General features: G+C 43.4%; 1 protein-coding gene across 1 annotated transcript in view; it reads right to left on the bottom strand.

The window, feature by feature from the left end:
- NRXN3 (neurexin 3) overlaps nucleotides 1–20,952 on the bottom strand; it is a 1,622,198-nt gene that overhangs the window by 971,508 nt on the left and 629,738 nt on the right. Inside the window, exons 9-10 of the mRNA XM_032482446.1 lie at nucleotides 9,301–9,739; nucleotides 4,996–5,379 (exon numbers count right to left, since the gene is read on the bottom strand). Coding sequence (XP_032338337.1) covers nucleotides 4,996–5,379; nucleotides 9,301–9,739 — 823 coding nt within the window. The remainder of the gene's footprint in view (nucleotides 1–4,995; nucleotides 5,380–9,300; nucleotides 9,740–20,952) is intronic.

Below are 20,952 nucleotides of genomic sequence, written 5' to 3'. Positions count from 1 at the left end.
CTGCTGCTGCTCCAAGAGCATAGGGCAGCCAGCAGAGGGGCTGGCTGAGGAGGAAGTCCCTGAGTGGGAAGGGGGAGCGGCTGCTGCCTGCGTTCTTCTCCTGTTGCAACAAGGGTCAGTTGAGAGAACTCAAAACATCTGCATTCTTGGTTTTTGGCTGGTGTTTATGTCAGATGAATGGAATCCCAGGGACCAGTGAGAAGAGCAGATTTACCCTAACACATTTTCCTGGTTCTACAAATTAATATTCTCAAGGCATCCAACTTCCGTGATCCCAGGAAATAGGTATATTTATATTTCTTTATCAGACAGAAGTAGTCCACATGGCAGGACATCTGTAACAGGACATGGCCTTCTGGGTCGGGGTTCCCCAAGCTTAACCATGAAAGAGCACCAAGAAAATGGTTCCAGAAGATTATATATGAACATACAGGTCTCACGTCTATGTAGGTGACTTCCCACCTGAACAGAGCCGACAGGCAGAAGAGGGGACAGAGGAACCAAGTCAGGTTCTCTTTCTGGGAAAGATAAACCATGAATGGAAAACTCAAGAACGTTTAAGTCAAGAGAGATGAATCACTTCAATGCACAGTGCCTTGGGGACCCCAGAGCTATTCTGCTTCCCCTTTTAAGATGTAATTAGTGAGATCTTCATTTGATCGATAATTCTCTACATAATCATGCAGTAAGTCCTCTTCCTTGACTGTTAGCCATTGTTGATTCTGTAGCTTACAACCAAGAGAATCTTACCTAGTAAGTATCGGTGTCCCCATTTTACAGGTAAGGGAACTGAGGCGTGAAAGAAAGGAGAGATTTGCTGTACATCAGCTAGCTACTGACAGAACCAACTCAAGAACCAAGATCCGCCTGACTCAAATTCATGCCATTAACCACTAGACCATCCTGACTAAGTGCTGAACTGTAGGTTATTTTTGTCATGGGGATGAACTAGTGCTGAGTCCTATCTTATTTCTTGCTAAGTAAATGATGTTGCACATCCCGGAAAAGCCATCTAGGAAGAGAATAGAATCCGCAGTGGCCTCAAACTGAAGCTTGATGGCCACAAATAAATTAAATCCATAGCTTTGCCTATTCACAGTTGGTGCCCACCAATCAAACTAAACAGTTTGGCTACACTGATAAAGAGAAACTGTCTACTGTTATCCCAGGCCAACCGATCATGTCATGTTAAGATAGACAAGACGGACGTTTCCTCTATACAATTGGGACTCACAAAATGGTAGGTGTTCTTCAAGCAGGTTAAAGAATTTCAACCAAACTGACATTAAGTAGCAAAAACAGTCCTTTGCATTTTGGGTCATGAAGAGATCTCCCACAACACTATGAACAAATAAACCAGAACAGCTGGAGTTGAACAACTGGGATGGGTAGATATATCTACATCTTCTTAGAATAGCATCAGATAATGCTGAAAAAAACTAAATACAGCATCAAAACAATTGCTGTACGTCAAAATTTTGAGTTGCTCATGTTCACAGGCAGTAGAAACACTCTAGTGAGGGTATAAGCAAGAATCACTCATTTTTACCATCAGAGGAAGAACTCAAGCAAATGAACCTTAGTCTCATGCATCCCTATGTCCCATTTCCCTCGCCTTGTTTCCTTGTCTTGGACCCACAGCTTTAACCTGGGGGGCTGCACCTTAACACTGATGTGCTCGCTCCCTTTGCTTGCATTCTTGGGTTGTTCTGACCTAGTGTCTGATCCAACTCTGCCTTTTCTCTGAATACCAGTCTTCAGCATCCCACCTGTGCTTTCTCCATTTTATAGAGACAAATGCCTCTTTCAAACACTACCATTCCTGCTGTGCAGCCAGTGATACCAAGTGCTACCAACTGGCACTACTCTGAAACCCAAGTATAGGACATAGCTCAGGCTAGATGGGACACATTGCCTTAGGGACTGTCTTAGTCTTATCACATTTGGTACAAACGATCAATTCTAGGCTTCAGGTGAATGCTTCTAGAAAAAAAATCAGAGAATGGTAAATTAAGTGAACATGTTAATGGAGTTATGGTAGGTGGGGCAGCATTCCTTGCCAAAGGGGCTCATATTCTTGTATAAAAAACGTTAAGAATCATTTTTCCTTTACCACTCTTCAGAAGTGCCCCTAATGGACACTGAGGGTCAGAGGTAGAGAGAGGCCTTAGTTTTATTATACATAGAAGATAAGAAAATCCAAGAAAACGTGGGTCCCCTCTTCCCAACCATCACTCACCTGTATAGGCATGGCCTCTCCCATCTGTCTGCCCTTCTGTTCCCCTACAGACATCAGACATGACATCAACCACAGGTTAGCACATTTTCCACCTTTCCCTTTGCTTCTCCGGAAGAACTACACATCCCATGATCAAAATCAGGGGCTGAGTCAAAATGAACAGGATTCTCAAAAGCATCTCCACTGAGGAATCAGTTTCACTAAAGAAGAACATTGTCACAGGGAAACTAGTTTCTTTGCTAACATAGTGGAGTCCTATCATTTTCATACTCCACTGATTCATTCTGAACATGGTATTGGGAACAATACAGAGCCAACAAACAATTAGCAGGGGGACAAAACAATCGAGTTAGACTGTCTGGGATTTGAGCGATATATAGATAAAATGTCAGATCTGCTAGGCTCCTTCTCATTTGGCCACAATGGATGACTATTGGCTGCACTAGACCAGAAATAATTGTCCCTCATATATCCCCCATCAGCTGCCTTTGAATGCCTAGTCAGAAGTGACAACGTAAAAGGTGCAATGACTTTCACCATATTTGGCAAATCTTGGACCAACTCCCATTGATTTGCCCTTGGAATAGGTGATCTCAGAGACATCTTGCACAGCTGTCTCCAGGCACCACAAGGCCCTTGAGGTGGGAAGAGACCCAAGAGAAAGAAGTAAGCTGTCTGAAGTGACCTTCAGTTCTTACCCTACCTTTTCCCACATACCCTGGCTTATACCCAGACCATCTCATGCAACCCAGAGGCTGAATGACCTTTCTATCTCCCCAAACCAGCACCAGGATAGTCTACCCTAAAAAAGGGGGTTTGGAAAGAGCCTGACAGACTGACCAGCCCTATGAGGCCCACTTCTCTTCCATATGGCTGTTCCCCTCATCTTAGCTCATGTTCTGGTGTTGCTGCTTTGAAAATTCAGTGAATCTGAATTTAAATTCCATGAGGCCCAAGAAAGCCATGTCTCTTTCCTTTACTCCAATATCCTGTGTCCTGTTTTTGGTCCAGCTGTAGGGAAGATGTGCAGTTTTCTTGAAACATACTTTAACTAGCAATAAGGTTGACCTTGCAAAAATGACTCCTTGAAAATCCTTGACTGGTTATCCAAGCCTGTTCCAGGATCCCTCCTTATCACCAGATTTCTGACACTGGAACAGTTCTGGCCACTGACAGTCTTTAGAGATGAGGCCCTGCCATGCCCCTCCTCAGGGCAGTCTTTTCTGAATCTCCATGTCCCCCCAGTGGTCCCACCAACAGAGGCCATGCTGCTGCCCTGTATCATTCTACTCCTGCTTCTTGTATAGCTGTCTCACCTCCTCAGTTAAATGAACAAGCTTCCAGAGAACAGGAACTATGTCTGCTACAGACACAGTATCCTCAAAGCCCTGGAGCTATGCATGCCCTTGGCAAAAACTTAATAATCATGTGAATTATCTTTTCATACGAAATAGAGGCTGACAACCCATGGGCAACCAGCCTGATTCCGTGTGCAAGGCATACAAAAGAATTAACCAAGCTGCACTCTGGATGTGGCTTCTAGACTGGGATCTCCTTGTCTTGATGCTGTCTCTTTCCTTACTCTTATCGCTGCCCTTTACCCAAACTGTAAATTCAGTGTAAATGTAATGATGCTAAAGCGGTAGATGGGGAACAACGTACTGGGTGTTCTAGAGGGTCAGCCCCACTGTCTGTTCCCCACCTCTGCAGCCACCTCTCATATTCTACCCGCCAACCTCACTCCACACTCCAGGCCATTCTGGACTTTGTTTGGTTCCTCAACTGTGCCATGGTCTCTTCCCCCTTTGCACACTCTGTCTTCCTAAGACACGCAGCTTCCTGCCACCTCATTGCCAAGCTAACTCCTATTCATATTTCGAGTCTCAACCTGCATATTTCTTTCTTGCAGAAGCTTTCTACAAATCCCTACAGTATGGTGGGTGGCCCTGCAAAGGCCTCCCAAACTTCTCTGAACTTTCTCTTGAATGATGTTGATGACAGTAATTATGACTGTAACAATCACTAACATTTACTAAATGCTTACCGTAGTCCAGGGAACTGACTCAACTTAATCATCATTAACATATTGTGAGGCAGGTACCTGATTTACTCCATGAGGAAATCAAGTTTCGAAGACATTATCTTGAGAAAGTTCACATCATTCACCTAGTCTGGCCCCAGAATTCATGTTCTTAACCAACACATCATTCTGCCTCTTATAAGACCCATGTTTATAAAAGACCATGTTTATAATTATTTAACAGCTAAATATTCTACTAGGCAGCAAGCTCCATAGAACAGTGTTAGGACTTATTTAGTGTTTAATAGTGTGTTTCTAAAGTCTAACCCAAGAGCTAGCATGTAGAAGGCACCAAAAAGTATAAGTTAAATGAACAAATGAAACAGCCAGTTAGTGAGCTCACACAGAATCCCAAAAGAAAAGATTGTACCCTCTCAAATAGAAGATGTCTAACACTTAATTAAAAAAGTATCATGATCATGGTAATATTTATTCTCAAGTTTCCCTTTCTACAAGCCAACCTTAACCAAACAGATCCAAGCATGCAGAACTACAAAGGCTGTGATCTGGAAAGCAGTGAACCCAAGAAAATTCTTCTCCAGAAGAAAGCACAGCGAGGTCCAAAGGGAGTGCCCGTGAACACAGCTGAGAGAGCACAGGTTGGTCTATCCAGGGACACAGTGGCAGCAGGCCATCCCACTCAGACCCAGCACAACACCATGAGGGGCTGACTCACCTCTCTCGCAGGTTCTTCCCCAGTAGCCGGTGCCCGTGCAGTCGCAGATGAAGCGGTTCCAGCCATCCTTGCACACGGCGTTGTTCTTGCAGGGGTAGCTGTCACACTGCTTGGCGCTCATCCGTGAACAGGAGGACTTGACGCCCGCAGCATTCTGCATCTCCGCCAGCTGCCGGATGTTCTTGCTGCGCCCGTCGATGAACAGGTCACGGATGCAGCCCACGTAGCCATAGTTGAGCATGGCGGTCCAGAGCTCGGTGGGGAGGATGAGGCCAGCCCGGTTCTCCGGCAGCCCACCGAGGTACATGTCCCCCTCCAAGTCCAGGATCTCGCTCTCCCCACTGGCAGTGAACGGCGTGCGCCTGCTGTTCACTGATATGGTACCTGGGATGGGAGGACAGAAACAGTGAGCTAACAGCCCTCCAAACATTTCAGGTGAGGCTGCCAGTTGATGAAACAAATAAAAGGAGCCTAGTAGGTGAGTTGTGAGACTAGTATGGCCTGGCCAGGAGAGAACAATGCAAGCAAGGGAACGAAATGCTGTAAAATGGACAATGTAGGACATTTGGTTCCAATCTCTGCCAGCTAAGACAGCCTGGCCTGGATGACCGCCCAGAACAATCCCAGTGGCCTAGCACCTAGTAAGATCTCTTTTTTTTCTACCTCAAAGTCTTGGCTGAGAGGCGGCATACCATACAGGTTGACAGCAGCAGAGTCCCTGCCTGTGTTTAAACCACACCTCCACCATGTACTGACTGGATAACCTTGAAGTGACTTTACCTTCCTGGCCCTCAATTTCCTTATCAATAAAGTGGGAAAAGAATTGTCCCTACCTCACAGGTTGGTGTGATTATTAAAGGAGCTCATATGTGTACCTGGGACAGAATAAGGCTCTGCAAATCCTGCCTGAGTCTTCATCACTGTCTCACCATCGCCGGAAGGATGGGACCTGCTCTTCCGTCTCTCTCTCCCCACGCACTGATACTCTCTGCACTGGCCTTAGCTACATAAAGAAACATGTTCCAGTTAAAATCTATTTCACAAATATGTATTGAGAACCTGCTCTGACTCTGGTCAAGCTCATATCTGTGCCTAGAACTAAACAGACATGTCCCTGCTCTCATGGAGCTGATGTTCCAGAGCAAAGGAACAGGAAATAAACAAATCCCCCCAATAAACAAGAGAAACTGGATAATGGCAAGTGGGAGGGAGAGAGTGAAATGGGAGCTGCAGCAGCCCACGGCTTCTGCTTTAAAGTCGGTGAAGGCTTCTCTAAGCAGGTGACAGGTAAGCTGAAACCAGGATGCTGAGAAGGATTCAACCATGCAAAGTCCAGGGGGAAGAATATGCATGGAACAGGGAATGGCAGCTACCAAGGCCCTGGGGTAGGCAGGAGTGCAGCTAGAATGGAGGAGGCCAGAGGGAGTGAATAAGAGATGAGATCAGAGATAGACCAGGCACGTGAGATCGTGGAAGATGCACCTCTGGAACCTGGCCTGGAAACTTGGGAACTGAGATTCTAGTCTTGAATGGCTTTCTGACCCTATACCAGCCCCTAAACCCCTTTATAGCTCAATTCCTAAACTGTAAAAATCAAGGTGCTATTCAAACATGCCAAACATCATGCCAGAAATTTTAAAAATTATTTACTATTCTTAAAGTGCTTTATTGGTACCAAGATAGTCCGGCCATCCATCAGCCAGCCTTCACTTAATCTGAGTCTCAATTTCCTTGACTGTAAAGAGGGCAGCCTGAAAGGCCTGGAGGACCAAATAAGATCAAGAAAGTGAAACACACTCTAAGTCACAAAGTCAACACAAGGGTGGAGGAGCAGAAAGAGCAGGAGGGGCTGCTGGGGGGTTAAGCTTGGCCTGGGCATGCTTCCCCCTCCTCTCCCCTGGAAGTTCTCTCCAGGAGAAATCTGCTTTGTCTTTTTTGCTTTTTAATGTCTTAAAAACCTAAGTAACAATAAAAGTGTCCTGGTCACCATTTTAAGTACTTTCTGTGCTTTTTAGGACTCAATCCTCAAAACAGTCTGGTGAGGTAGGGGTTAGTATTCCCTCTGTTTCACAAACGAGGATGTTGAGGATTGTGTCTTTTTTCTCTTCCTCGGTTTTCTTTCTTTACCTGCCACCATGTCCACTGAGCTAATCTGATCACCAACTAATGGGAAGGAGCATCTATTACCAAATAAGAACAGCACCAGAACCGATTTAAACAGTGGAGTCTGAAATACATCCTGAGGGAAATCCGTCTTCTGAGTGTGTGACCGTAACTGCTCGGAATGCACTTATCAAGTTTTGAGAATCAGTCCCTCAGCTGGGGAATGAAGATAAAAGTTCTCTAGATCACCTCTCAGTCACATTCTTCAGGATGAGCAGGGAAGGGGGCACCACATTTAGATACAAAAACACTTATGTTTTCATAACTATTCATTTTAATCAGGGTCTATAACTAAAAACATACTAGGAAATATCCTCATGAAGAAATGAAATGAAGTGCATATTAAAATTTCATATTATGCTGCTTTTATGTGAAAAGTATTTGTTTACTCAGTAACTTTTTACAGGCTTTGATCCAATTTACCAGTACTTCAAAGTATTAACCAATGCCACAGTGCCCAGGTATAAAATTTAAAGCTTCTGTAATCCAAACATATTTCTCAAAATATGGGTCTACTACTGGTTCTAACAAAACATAATAACTGCCCTACTTGAAAAGGCAATTGAAAGTGTTGAAAATAAACAGAAATAGACATGTGGCAATTACACATGTTCTAGCCGGCCTGTGACACAGATAGGTGACCTCTAAGCTGTGCCAAAGTCTACGTTAGTCCAGAGACCCAACCATGACTGAATTCCAGAGACCCAAAACACAGTGTCTTAAAAACCAAACAGGAAGGTTTCCTGATTCTGGGACAGCTTTCTGGCTCCACCCCTGCTGACATTTTTATGAATAAACTTTGAAAGATTTGGCCTCTAGAGAAATTCTGTGTATTTGTTCTGTTAAAAAAGAATAAAATGTTCATTCTTGGCCAACAAGTACATTTAATTTGAAGCCTCTTGGTTCTGATCAAATTTCAGGCAATCAATAGGGCATCCTGCTGGGCAACAAGCCGCCCAGGTCTGCAACCTGCCCCCTATCCACCCTCTGCACAGAACCCTTCCAGCTCCCCCCAACGGCAACGTAGCACATCTCTGCTATCTCTAGCGCTGGAATAACGCGGAGAAGCCATCCCCATGAGCTCAGCCGTTCCTGGTTACAGCCATTAAGGGAAACCTATTGCTTTCTCTATCAGCCAAAAGCACCTAGAAAGAAAGTGTCCAAAAGGAGGATGTTTTTGTGTTTACCAGGCAAGTAAATTCTCAAAAATACAGCAAATATAGCCAAGATCCATCTTGAGTATGACACCACCTAAATGGAGAATCAGGACATGTGTGAAATTCAAATGCTCTAATTTCTACTCTGGGTTAAGGGCTCTTTCTGATGGCACAGAATGTGACCTTCACTGCCACATGTCCATAGAAAGCCAGGCAGACTGTTCGGGCATTCAAAAGCCTCAAACTTTCTATCTGCATTTCCCTACTCCCCACCTTTGTTGCTATTTCAGAGTGGCTGTGTACCGCCTGAGGCCAGCTTGTTTGATCTGTGGCTGTGGAAACAAACAAAGCCATTTAAACCAAACGTAAAAGGTTATGAAGAGGAAGGGAGCATTAGTGAGGTCTGAGCTAAGAGTGAAATATAAGCTTTCACACCAAAGAAGGCTTTAAATTGAACATGATTTCAGGAAAAATCAATTTGCTTTTTCCTTTCTTGTCATAATTTTTCCCTGCAACAAAACTCTTGCCAATTATTGAAGGGTGTAGCATTGCATAAACTCTTGCACAGTGAAGCTCATCCCACAGAGTAATCACATAATGCAGCATCTGTGATGTCACATGTTGGTTTCCATGGTGATGAGAAAAAGGAGAAGGAGAAGAGAGGGGGGGGAAAAACCCATCACACCAGTGACATGACAGTCACTTTGGTAGCAGTGGAAATGCAACTTGTAAAACCATCCTTAGCTCCAGGGTCTTGGAGCAATTCATCACTGAGATGATTGTGCAGTGAATGGCAGGGGCGATGAGGAGGAGGATGTGAGCCATCGATGACACAGGTGTCTTGTTCAGAAATGTAATCTTACAACAAGCACGAGAAGAATGGCAAAAGAATCAACAAGCATGCAAGTGCAAAAATAAAAATAAAAGATACAGAAAAGTTAAAGCTTTTTTCTAGTCTCCGTCACACAGCCCTGCCCCTTCCTACCTGATCTGCCATCTCGCTGAATGTCCACATGGTACCATTCTCCATCGTTGGCTTTTTTCTGAGTGGCTTTCACTTTAATGGTGCCTGAGCCCATGTCAAGCAGCAGGTACAGGTTGCCATCAAGGAGTTCCACAGCAAAGAAGTCCACCTTGGTGTTCTTCTGGCTCCGAGCATCTTTCCTCTCTTGCGGCTTGCCATGAGTGAAGAGGATCAGGCCATTGGGCTCGGTGGTGCGGAAGTCAAAGGAGATGGAGCCCATGCGTTTGGTGTTCCATTTGGGCAAGCTGATGTAAGCCTCCGGGGTCTCAAAGTTGATGGGGTCCAGTGTGGCCACATTCTCACACTTGAAAACAACTTCACCATAGATTTTCATCTTGGTGTCCCCAATGCGGGCCAAGCGAGACAGCTCCAGACGGATGTCATTATTCTTATACACAACCTGTCAAAAGCCAAACAAGTGCCATATGAATCAATCTTGCAAAGAGTAACCATCCATCGCTTACTGGGCACCCAGGAAAAAAGCTCAAGAAGAGGCTTCAGGACATAATAGTCTGAAACAGTATAAGAAAAAAACACAGCACTTGAAAAAGCATCTGCAGAGACCACTGAGGTGCACATAAGCCCCAAATAAGCCCGTACATTTCCATTATATTCTTTTTGTCTGTCTCCTTCTGGCCAATTGTTTGGATTGCCAAAAAGTTATACAAGCTTGCAAGTAGAAATCAAAAGAGACTGAGTTGCACAGACACCAATAATAATTACATACAAAGTTATTTACTACAGTGTCCTCAGTAAAAGACCAGAAACAATCTAAATGACCATCAGTAACAGACTGGCACATCCTTATAATGGAATATTATGCATCCCTTAAAAATACGGTAGTGCTCCTGGTCTCGACATGTACACTCTAAGTAATACTGTTAAGTGAAATTAGCAAGGAACCAATCGATTACACTGTTGTGGTACAAAGAGTATGTGCAATGGGAAGTGTGTGTTATAAGTATGCATGCCTGTAAACACATAAAACATTTTTGGAAGTAAATACAAGAAACTAAAATTATCACTTGGAATAAGATTTGTGGGATTCATATTCAGGAGTGGAGAGAGACTTGCTTTTCATGATACTGTGATGTATTGTTTGATTTTTCTTTTTAAAGAAAATGATTGAGCATTAAGAGTTGGTGGGAAAGGAAATCGGGGGGGGGGTTGTTTTACATTGCATGTGTCCTCTATATACACAAAGTGAGAGAATGAAACACCCTAAAACATTTTTTTTAAATCTATTATGACTTTCTAAACTTGGTATAATCCATGTAAAAGCAGAGACTAATCTTGTTTTCCAAAAATAAAAATTTCAAAAAAGGTTTTACTGTTACTAGAACTGAATTTTGATGCAGTGTCCTGGGATGGGTCTCTGTCTTCTGTCCTCTGATCTCTTAGCAATGTCACATCCATACTACAATAATAAACAGGAAAAAATGGAAGGCAAAGAGGGTAGCATTTGAGTATTAACTATGCAAACCAGTCTGCTGTGTCCTTTACATTGTCTTGTTCAAATTCTATGTCAGGAGCCCAATTTAGGTTCAAGTCCCACATCTATTGCTTCCACACTGTGTGAACTTCACAAAATTATTTAACTTACTTGGTTTTCTTCCTGTTCTGAAATTGGGAATGTAGGAGTAGACTATTTCATAAGGATGAAATAATACACAGAAAGAACTTAGAAACGGCACATAATATGGGCATAAAAACCTCAGCTCTTTGGGGGTAGTTGTTGTGGTTGTTGTTAACCTGTTTTATCCTTTCCACAGCCCTGAGAAGGTTGTCTTATCTCCACTGCAGTAAAATAACAAGACTTAAGTGCTAAAGTCTTCTGATCTATCTCACTGGCAAGAAGTTAACTAGATGAGTCATTCCAGCATATACTATTTAATCCCTAACATTCAGCTGTAGAACCACTTCCCGTCTCTCCCCCAACAACAGGAGAGAATCGAGCAGAGATGTTTGCCTTTTAATATGTAACTCGTAATAAAGAATTGAAAATGTCTCACCTACTGCATGACCTTGAACATGGGCCTACCCATAGTTAATACTGAAAGTAATAACAATACCAATATTCACTGAGCACCTACTGCCAGGTGCCATGCTAAGGATCTGAAGCCCAGCATCCCATGAGATCCTGACAACACCCATGAGATACCTCCCATCATTCTCCCACTTTACAGATGCAGAAACAGACAGGGAGAGTAAGGAAGGAGCCAGCCATGGTCACACAGCAGGTAAGTGGCAAAGCAAGACTTGAATCCAGGGAGTTAGGCTCCAGAGTGCATGTGCTTTATCACTTGTGGACACTCAGAACGAGGTCCCACTAGAAGCACCCACGAAGCTTATCTTTAATATTACATAGAAAATCATGCACATTTAACTTCCCAATTCAAAAGTGTAATTTCTCATCTTAGCTCTACTGGACCGACCATGTGCGAAGAGAAAAGATTGCAAGATCCTTAGGCAATCACTCAAGTGAGTGAACAAGAAAAGAAACAATAAAAGTTTAACGACTGGCGGCTTCTCGACTCCCACTCCCCAACACGTGAGATTTTGTCATAACCAAACTTCAGTTTTCTCTGCATGTGGGTTAAATGCCCGTGACCGGTGCTCTTGTAAAGGTTAATTATTAATGTAGAACAGCAGCTCATCCCGAAGGGACATTCTGAGGCTTAGCTCCATTGAACAATAAATGGAAAAAGAGGTTAAACATCCCCATAGGAGGCAGAAGGAATGAAAGAAAAGGGCCTTTTAAAAGGATGCAGGGTCCTGTGAAGAGGAATTCTTCTGTGAGAAGGGTAGGTAACCAAGACCAGGACAGACAGTGAATAACCAGAATGCAGATTTCTGGAGACACAGACAAGAGAATCAAGGCCAGAAATTAGCCAGACAGAGATTACTCTCAAAAGCTCTTTGAAGGTGAGCTATCTACTCCATGACCCTGAAATTACCTGTCTATTTATATGCAGTTTCCATAGCTTTCCCTCTGACAGTTGAATAACCTCCGTGAGTCCCATTTTATTTATTTCCAAAGGCAGGAGACTCAATACCTATTCTAGGAACTGCTCCCCTTTTCCTCCAGGGCTGTTATCAGAATTAAATGGGTTGTTATACACGGTAGAACATAGGAAATCCTAAACGGTACCTAAGAAGAAAATAACAGCACAATTTTGTTTCAGTATTGGGGTACTGTTGGAAACTAACAGGGGTCTGAACTGACATTCTGCTGAGAATCTCCTACCAATAAGAAAGTGATAGGTAGGCAGTCCAGTGATACTCAACTGAGAAGCTCCATGGTGGGCATGTTCACCTTCCCTGCCCACACACCTGCCTGGTGCAGGGCCATGGCCATGCAGAAGGGTACCAGCCCCTTCAGCAGGGCATGGAGGCAAGAAGCCCTGCTTGACCCCCCCTTACAAGGCAAATCAGTACTTGGTATAGTATTTTGCATAAACTCAGACTTCCAGCTAAATCAAAGTCCCCACCTGATGACTAAACTAGGAACAGAGTGGCAGCAAGTGACAGAAAGCAGACTTGGCTAACAAGTGGCCCCAACAAGGAACAACTAAAGACAAAGTGGGAACAGCTCCCTGTGGGAGAAGATGTCACACTGCCTGAGAAGCACAGTCAGAAAGAGTGACAAGCCGGTCTTACCACCCCACTCATAGGCTTGTTAAGGCTGCTATCTGGACATGCAGCTCACTGCTTAGAAAGCCAAGACAGTTGTGGACAGAGCCTCAGGGTTAAGACAGACCGTCTCAGAACAACTACTCTTGTTCGTCTCCATAGTCTTTGATACAGAGGCACACAGGTACAATACTAGAAGTGTGGGCAAGCTGTGACAGGAGGACCAGTGCACTCAAAACAGCTACTACCTGTTGAGAGCATACAATGTGTCAAGACACTTTAAAAACACTGTTGCACATCATCCACATTAAGAAAGTGAAATAGGTAGCATCAGCCTCGTTTTACAGAAATGGGGCTCAGAGGTGACTGGTACTTGCCCAAGACCACACAGCCCCTTAAGGGCATACCCGAGACTGGAACCCAGATCTCTGACTGCCCTGGGGCAGGGCCATGCTCCAAGGGTGGCAATTTCTAAGCTCTCCAGTAGCCCAAGCCCTACCCATAAAGCAGAAACCCCTTAGCCAAGCACAGAAAACACACCCAGCTCCATTCTGATGCACTAAGTCCTTCACACTTGCTGTGTCCCTCGCTAGCGGATTCCTATTCCTCCCCAGTCCAGGAGGCCCCTTGGAGGCCTCCGTGTGAACTTAGGCGTCAGGGCTTCTGCATCTCTGCTCACCAGGTTTCTGCGCACAGTGCCTTCCTCTCCTCTCCACCCTCTTCAAGTGGTGCCCCTTCACCAGGATCCACATCCAAACCCACTCCAGGTCCTCTTTGACCACTCTGGTTCCTGCTCATCCCCACCATTTGATCAGCTTAGAATGCTTATGCTAATGATGCTGTCTGCCCTAATGCCCAAACCACTAGGCCTGATTGGAAAAGGAGAGACTGTTCTAACCTCCCTGACTGTGCTTTTTGCATTAAACTTTCCATGGTGCTCAAGTCATATGGTAGGTCCATGACTGTGAATCTAAGGGGCAGAGGCTGTCCCAGTTCACAGGAGTACCTTTCTCCCTCTTCCACCTTATCCCCAGACACCCTGTTCTCAGCTTTCTGAGAATGTATGTCCACGTGTTCTGCTGTAAATGCCGCATTCCTATGCACCACAGCAAGGGATCCAGGAAGAACAGAGGAATGTGGGTGTGTGCCCTGCAGCACCCAGATGGCCTCATGGTACTGTTTCTCCTGTCCAGGAACAGGTTTACCACCTGGCCTTTTCTCTTGTTTTTAAAGCACTTTTAATTCTCTGTGTCTACACATAGGGCAATTTCAATAAAAACCACCTGGATCAGCTTATAGGGCTGGAATTTACAGGCTCATGACTTTGACTGAGACCACTGCTCTGCTCCAGGTCAGTGGAGAATGTTTGCAGCCAGGATGCTGGGAGACATTCTCTGGAGCATCTAGGCTAGAGGCACAGAGCGGTGAAAAGCCAGTGTCAGGGTGTTTTGATGTGGAAACAGTGTTGACAACAAATCCCAATAAAGCCTTTCAACTTTATATCTACTGGTATACCCTTATACCAGTTTAGATACAGCAAGCAATAGACAAAGATTCCCCACCCAAATTTAATCCTTTGACAGTAGATAATCACAAAATGAGCTTTTTCTCTTCAGCTTCCAGGATGTGCAGCTTCTGGATAAATTTAGGGGCAAATCTTATTATCGTGTGACATTCCTACTCAGGGTAAATAAATAAGAAGCATTGTGAAAGAACCCTGCTTCTGGGGTAGCCACAGAATCACACATCCTACTTTCTTTACACCACTTCCCCTCCAGCCTTCCGGCAACGGATGACTCTGGTCTCCTGTGACTTTCCCTCCTATGAACTGTCTGCTCCACTCATCTGTCACACTCAGAACATTCAATCTTGTTATTTCTGAATAAGCACAGGTCTTTTCAGTAGACCACAAACACCTTATTCAGCCAACAAATATGCATTACAGCCTTTAAAGTCTGAAATAGCACCTAGTTGTACAGGTGCTTAAATGCTCATATCTTCATTAAATTAGGTGTTGGGGCCCAGCGGCAGTGCAGGGCGGTGGTGATGACTGACCACAGACTTCACAGCCTCACTCAGTAGGGGCTGAGTCCCACTCCACCCTTGCTGGCTACGCGACCTTGGGCAGAACAGTTAACTTGCTTCAGCCTCAGGTTCTTCACCTTTAGACTGTAGGCAGCAAGTCTCACTTCACAGGACTGTAAGAAATAAATGAGATTATCACATACTGAGGTAGTTTCGCAGTTCCTGGTGCTTTGTAAGTGCTCAATAAGTAGCAGTCATCACTATTAATTCTGTTGTTTCCTGTGAGAAGCCATAGCTAGATCAACAGACAGGACAGCCTGACATGGAGCCATTAAAAAGGAAAGATTCCCTCTGGAGATAAGTTCTAAGCCAACCGTCAACTCCAGAGACCAGTGATAGACTCTGGATTTAAAATTCTGAAGTGAAAATAAAAGGTAAAGAATTACACATATGTAATTGCCTAATGCAGCATTCATATGTGAGAATGCCTAAATGGCAGCCATTCTTTGTCTCTCTCTCACACACACACCCCTATATACTTGCACAGATTTAAGATTCATTATCATTAACACAATTTTCTATCACGGTGTACCACTGACCAAATTCCAACAGTGAAGTCCCAGAACAAATGTGGCAGCAGATGGTCCTCTTAGTTTCCAAAGTCAGAAGAACCTAGTATTTGGCATGGCTGGGGCCACATCTGCATTTATGGTCTTGCTAACAGGGGTCAGAGTAAACAAACTCTGCCTGCTGAGCTGCAGCTGACAGTCCAACCTGGGGCCCAGAGTCCCAGCTCCTGCTCACCACGGACAGCACCATTTTTATGCTTTACATTCGGTTCAGTGATCAGGATCTGCCAAAGATAAAAACTAAGCACCAGCAACAGTAAATGGGAACTGAGTTTCAGACTTGCAAGGAAGGAGCCAAAAAATGTCTAAGTTCTAAGGCTCAAAATAAAGGTCACAAATACTCCAGAAAAAGTTGAAACCAGTGGTAGAATGTTGAAATTAATTAAACTTTAAAAAGGCTGTGTGATGTAACACTGTGGGTCAGAGAGTGATTGACTGTGAATGAGCATTGTGGATCAACCCATTGTTCTGATCTCGAACTAAAAAGCCATGGGTGCCAAACCAAGAGCCTCACTAATAATGCAAATCATCACCACTTATGCTCAAGACTTAAACATTGATTTGCCTGATGGGTTCTTTGTGAAAAAGTAATCAGATAAGTTTGCACTCAACTACAGGTAGAAGCAACAAGAAGTTTAAGACTTCCAACCATTGGCATGACCACAGTAAAGGTCTCAACCAAGAAGTTTAAGACTTCCAACTGTTGGCATGACCACAATAAAAGTTTCAATTTTATTCTTCTCAAGAAGAATTTTCTTAGGAATATTATGTTCCCTGATCAGCCCTTTTAGTTGAATATATCCATGTATTCCAGAGAAAAGAATTTCAGCCTATCAATTTTGTGGGGCATTTAGGATACTGTAAAGATTCCATCTATCACAAGAGATAAGATTTGCCAATTCAGGCTTTATCATCCTCAGAGCCTACTAAGCTTTTACTAAACTGTTGAAGCAAGAACTTGGCACAGACCAAAGACTTGGCATAACCAGAACCAGGCAAAGAAATAAGGCATGAATGTGCACTTGTGGGCCACGGTTCTCCAAGACAGGCCTTGCCAATGGATAGTTCAAAAACAAATGTTTCTAGATGACTTAGAAAAGTTTTCCAGTAGATGGAGAGCAAACTCTCCCAACTCTTAGAGCCATGCTAGAAAATATATGTCCCTACTCTTCCTTCCTGGAAGATGGCATTCGCTGTCAATCGATGTAATTCTGTTCTACTCCCTTCCGCATTAAACTCAGATGGAGCCTCAGAATTCTCAAGGCAGTGCTCTGAGAAGTTACCACCAGTCACTGAGTCCTGGAACTTGAGGTGAACCTACCTCTGCTTTGGTTATCCTCTAACACAAAAGCCAACTTAAATGTAAATTGACTAGCTACACTAGAATATCAGAAATTAAAATCCATGTAAATGTGTTAAATAACCACTATATCTGTAGCTCCAGACTACAGAGGACACCAAATTAAGATGAGATATAATCTCTGGCACCAACATGCTCAGAAATGTTGGAGGGTAATTTATATTTTATATCAGAATGGGATATTCGCAACTCAAACTGTGCAAGGGTCTGTGATCAGAAACTTGACCTAGATTGTATTTCTCTTCTCTCTTCTTTCCAGGAATGGCACTGTTACAGTCCTCTAGACTTCATAAACACAGAGTCTACATGTTTCTGATGGTGTAACCAATTCATCCCCAGGATATAGCAAAGTGTATGGCACACAGTTGTGGCTCAAATATACACTCCAACTTCTGGCATTTTTGTATGCACTACACAGACCTAACCAGCATTTTTGTATGTACCACACAGACCTACCCAGTGAATGCCTACATCTCCTTCTGCCTTAGAATATTTGATAAGGGCACCGAACTGACTACAGTGAAAGTTACATGTCACAAAGCAGAGGAACTAAGATCAGATGAGTAGGTGGTACCTGATTATGAAAAGCTCTAAAAATATAGTCATTATGCAATTGGGGAAAAAAGGAACCATTAGAGTAGAAAGGAAATCTTTAGCAGTTTGATTAGAAAGGTGACAAAATTTAAAAGGTGCCTTCCTGAATCATTAGGAATCTACTGTTACTTTTATTCTAAGGACTAGAAATGACTAATCATCTCACTGTTTTTCCCTGGGGATAACATGTCTTTCCCTGCTTAAAACCCTTCAATGGGTCTCTACCAACTTCAGGATCAAATGCAAACTTTTAAGCATTACATAAAGGTCTTTCTCCTCCTCATCATCACCAGCCTTGCCAAAGTTCTGCAGTTCTTCCAATAAATCATCCCCGGGATAAGGCTTACCTGGATTCTTTTATCTGAAAAACTACTGCTCACCATTAACAGTTCAAGGATGACCCACTTTGGAAGCCTTTCCCAATATTTTTGCCCATTCCACTCCCATCTGCAGCTGATTTCCTCCTCCCGACTCCGTGCCGCCACGTTCTAACCGCTGTCATAGATTTATCAAGTTGTACTATAATTGTCTGTCTTCCCCCAGTAGACTGGGAGATTTTCAAGTGGAATAAATTGTGCTTTTCTTCTGTGACTCCCCAAGCCTGGTACAAAGTCAGTGTATGTTTTTAGGAGGACGTGGAAGAATGGAGAGGAAGAAGGACAAAGAAGATCACAAAGGCTACATTCTGATGCCCTAAGTTAGTGAGGACTATAATGCAGAAGAAGCCTCTATATTCATTCTGCTTGACAGTTAACGATGGGATAAGTATGTAGAAAGATACAGCATCACAATTAAAAATAATCTGATGGAGCCATTGAACATTTAGTTGTCTTCCCTAGTGTGCATGCTTAGGAAATGTGTTTATATGTTAAGGCTATAAATATGGAAAGTTCTGCACCCTAGAGTGGCAGCTGTCATTAGTTTATGTGTCCTGGCAGAACACTAACAGAAGCAGCAGCAAAAAACCCAATCACAAATTCTAGCAAGATACTCTAAGAGACTGCCTGACAAAGCTCAGCACCAACACTGCCTCCACTCTATAGTGTGCTAAGAGACTACTGCACACCTCTTGACAATGTAGCTTGGACTCCCATGCAAAACATATTCTGAAACAATACCTCAGAGCCTTTATCCTCTGTACCCAGAGTCAAAAAAAAGCAAGAATGAATCCCTAACAGTGAAGCCTTTGGTGATAGCTAACAACTTCTGGCTGCTAACAACCACTCTGAAAAATACAGATTAAAATAGGAATGCCAAACAGCTTTTGAAGAAAAATTTTATTAAAAGCCCAAAGGAAGAAGAGCAAGGGAAAAATACTATAAAAAGATTCAATGAAAAAGAACTATCAAGAAGTCTAACATAGTTGGCTAGAAACAACAGTAGCCTATCACGAAAGCCAAGTAGTCCGTGCAGCTCAGAAAATGGAAGCAATGAGTTCAGAACCATGGACAGTGACAAATTATACCAAGAGGTGCTGACCAACACACAAGTTCCTGGAAGGCTCTCAGGGCTAAGAGGGCAAGTTCACACAAGAGCTTTGCAGTTCACTCGCTTACAGTGTGAAGCCCATGCATTTATATAAAACACACGTGGGCCAGAGATGTATGGCTTCCTGATAGCCAACCAACTTTAAGAAATCTGTCTGTTAGAAGCAATTATCAACTATTTCTTGTCTGGCCTGCTAGGCAGCTCTGCTTCTAGTATAATGAAGGATCTAATCAGATGGCTTTTCAAAATGATCCAAAGAGTCATTCTGCAGTCACCAGAAGTGAGAAAAGCGATAGAAAGATTATGCCAGGCTGGCTGGTACCTGATAACAATCCTTTCCAACCCTGTTCAAAGGACAGCAAATAAGAGTTGGGTTCAAACTTACAATAATATAGATAGAAATGCTAGGATTCAAGTTGATTTTCTTCTGAACAAGTTTCTTTACCGTTTGTTAACTTCAAAATAAAGAACTGTGCAACAAACGAGGCCAACCTCCTTTTGGCAGGGGGATGGCTTTCAAGATGATGGTCCTTAGCCCCAGTACTTACACCCATGAATTTCCATTATCTTTAGTAAATTTGCAAAGACCTAGATAACCACTAGATGTCTCTTATGCCATACAAAACTAGCCTGAGATGAATTTCACTACCAGTTACACAAATCATATTTAAAGAAAACTTTCCTAAGTCCTGGATCATAGGTGTCAACTCTAATTCCTATTACAACTCACTCCTCTTCATATGTTGTCCATTTATACAATATTTCAATGGTCTTTTATGATGAGATATTAAATTACAGGCAGAGAATAGGAAACTATTATAAATTAAGGTTACTTTAGAGGTAGAAATGAGAGAGAGATGGGCAGAGAGGAATATTGCAGGAAGAGGACTTAAGGTGCCTAAAGAGGTCCAAAGTTCATTATCACTATTAGGAATCAAATAAGTTTCATATATATTAAGGAAGAGACCCACAAGCTAAGCCTGAATTCAGAGTCTCCATATACACTAGGATCTTGAATTCTTAGATTCAATAAAACTAGGTATGGCAAATAATTTCAGATGTCAAATTTGATCAATTAAGAGTGGCTGCCTAGGACACAAAGTAGGAGAGATTACTGTGCTGTGACCAGTGAGCAATGTCTAATATGGGTGGGAAAATGGGGAATGGTGGCCCCATGATACACCTTTACAGAACCTGAGTTAACCCCCCAGCTCTAAGCTTCCCATGTTTGAGATGACTGTGGGCAGTGGCAATGACAATGATAGTAGATGATTGTGGGAGGTGGCAATGATGACAGAAGAAGTAGAGAGTAGCAACAGCTAACCTTAATGGAGGGCCTTCTATGGGCTAGACATTGTTCTTAGTATTTCACATAAAATTAATCCTCACATGACAAATATCCAAAACAAGATATAGCACCACTCTTGAGCACCACTCGCACTTTAATAATTCACCTGAACCACAGATAATCCAGAATATTCCAAGACCACCTGGGGTGAGTGGCCACCCTGTTTGATCCTCACAACTCGAGGCATGAGAAGCAGCATAACTAGGCTGTTGGGGCGCCCCCCACAGGCCTGTGAACACTGTAGTTGCCCAGCCTCTGGACCAAAGAAAGATCCTGAAGACAGTGACAGAGACATTAGTGGTCTATTGGACAGGGGATCTTACATGTCTGCAGCAAAACATCCTAGAGCGACACCTCACTGCTTACAGCAGAAAACAGGCAGAACATGGCAGCAAACTTCAACAATCAGTGGGGAAGGAGGCTACCATTTACAGGGGGAATTGATGTCAGGTTGGCTCATTGGTTACCAGGGAAACCAGTGGCTGGGGCGGGGTGGGGGAGGTGCAAGCACGCAGGCAGTTACTGATTAAGCCCCA

This window comes from Camelus ferus, chromosome 6, assembly GCF_009834535.1.
Source record: "Camelus ferus isolate YT-003-E chromosome 6, BCGSAC_Cfer_1.0, whole genome shotgun sequence".
Classification (NCBI taxonomy): Eukaryota; Metazoa; Chordata; class Mammalia; order Artiodactyla; family Camelidae; genus Camelus; species Camelus ferus.
The sequence above is the reverse complement of the archived record's forward strand: the minus strand, read 5'-3'. Positions and strand labels throughout refer to the sequence as shown.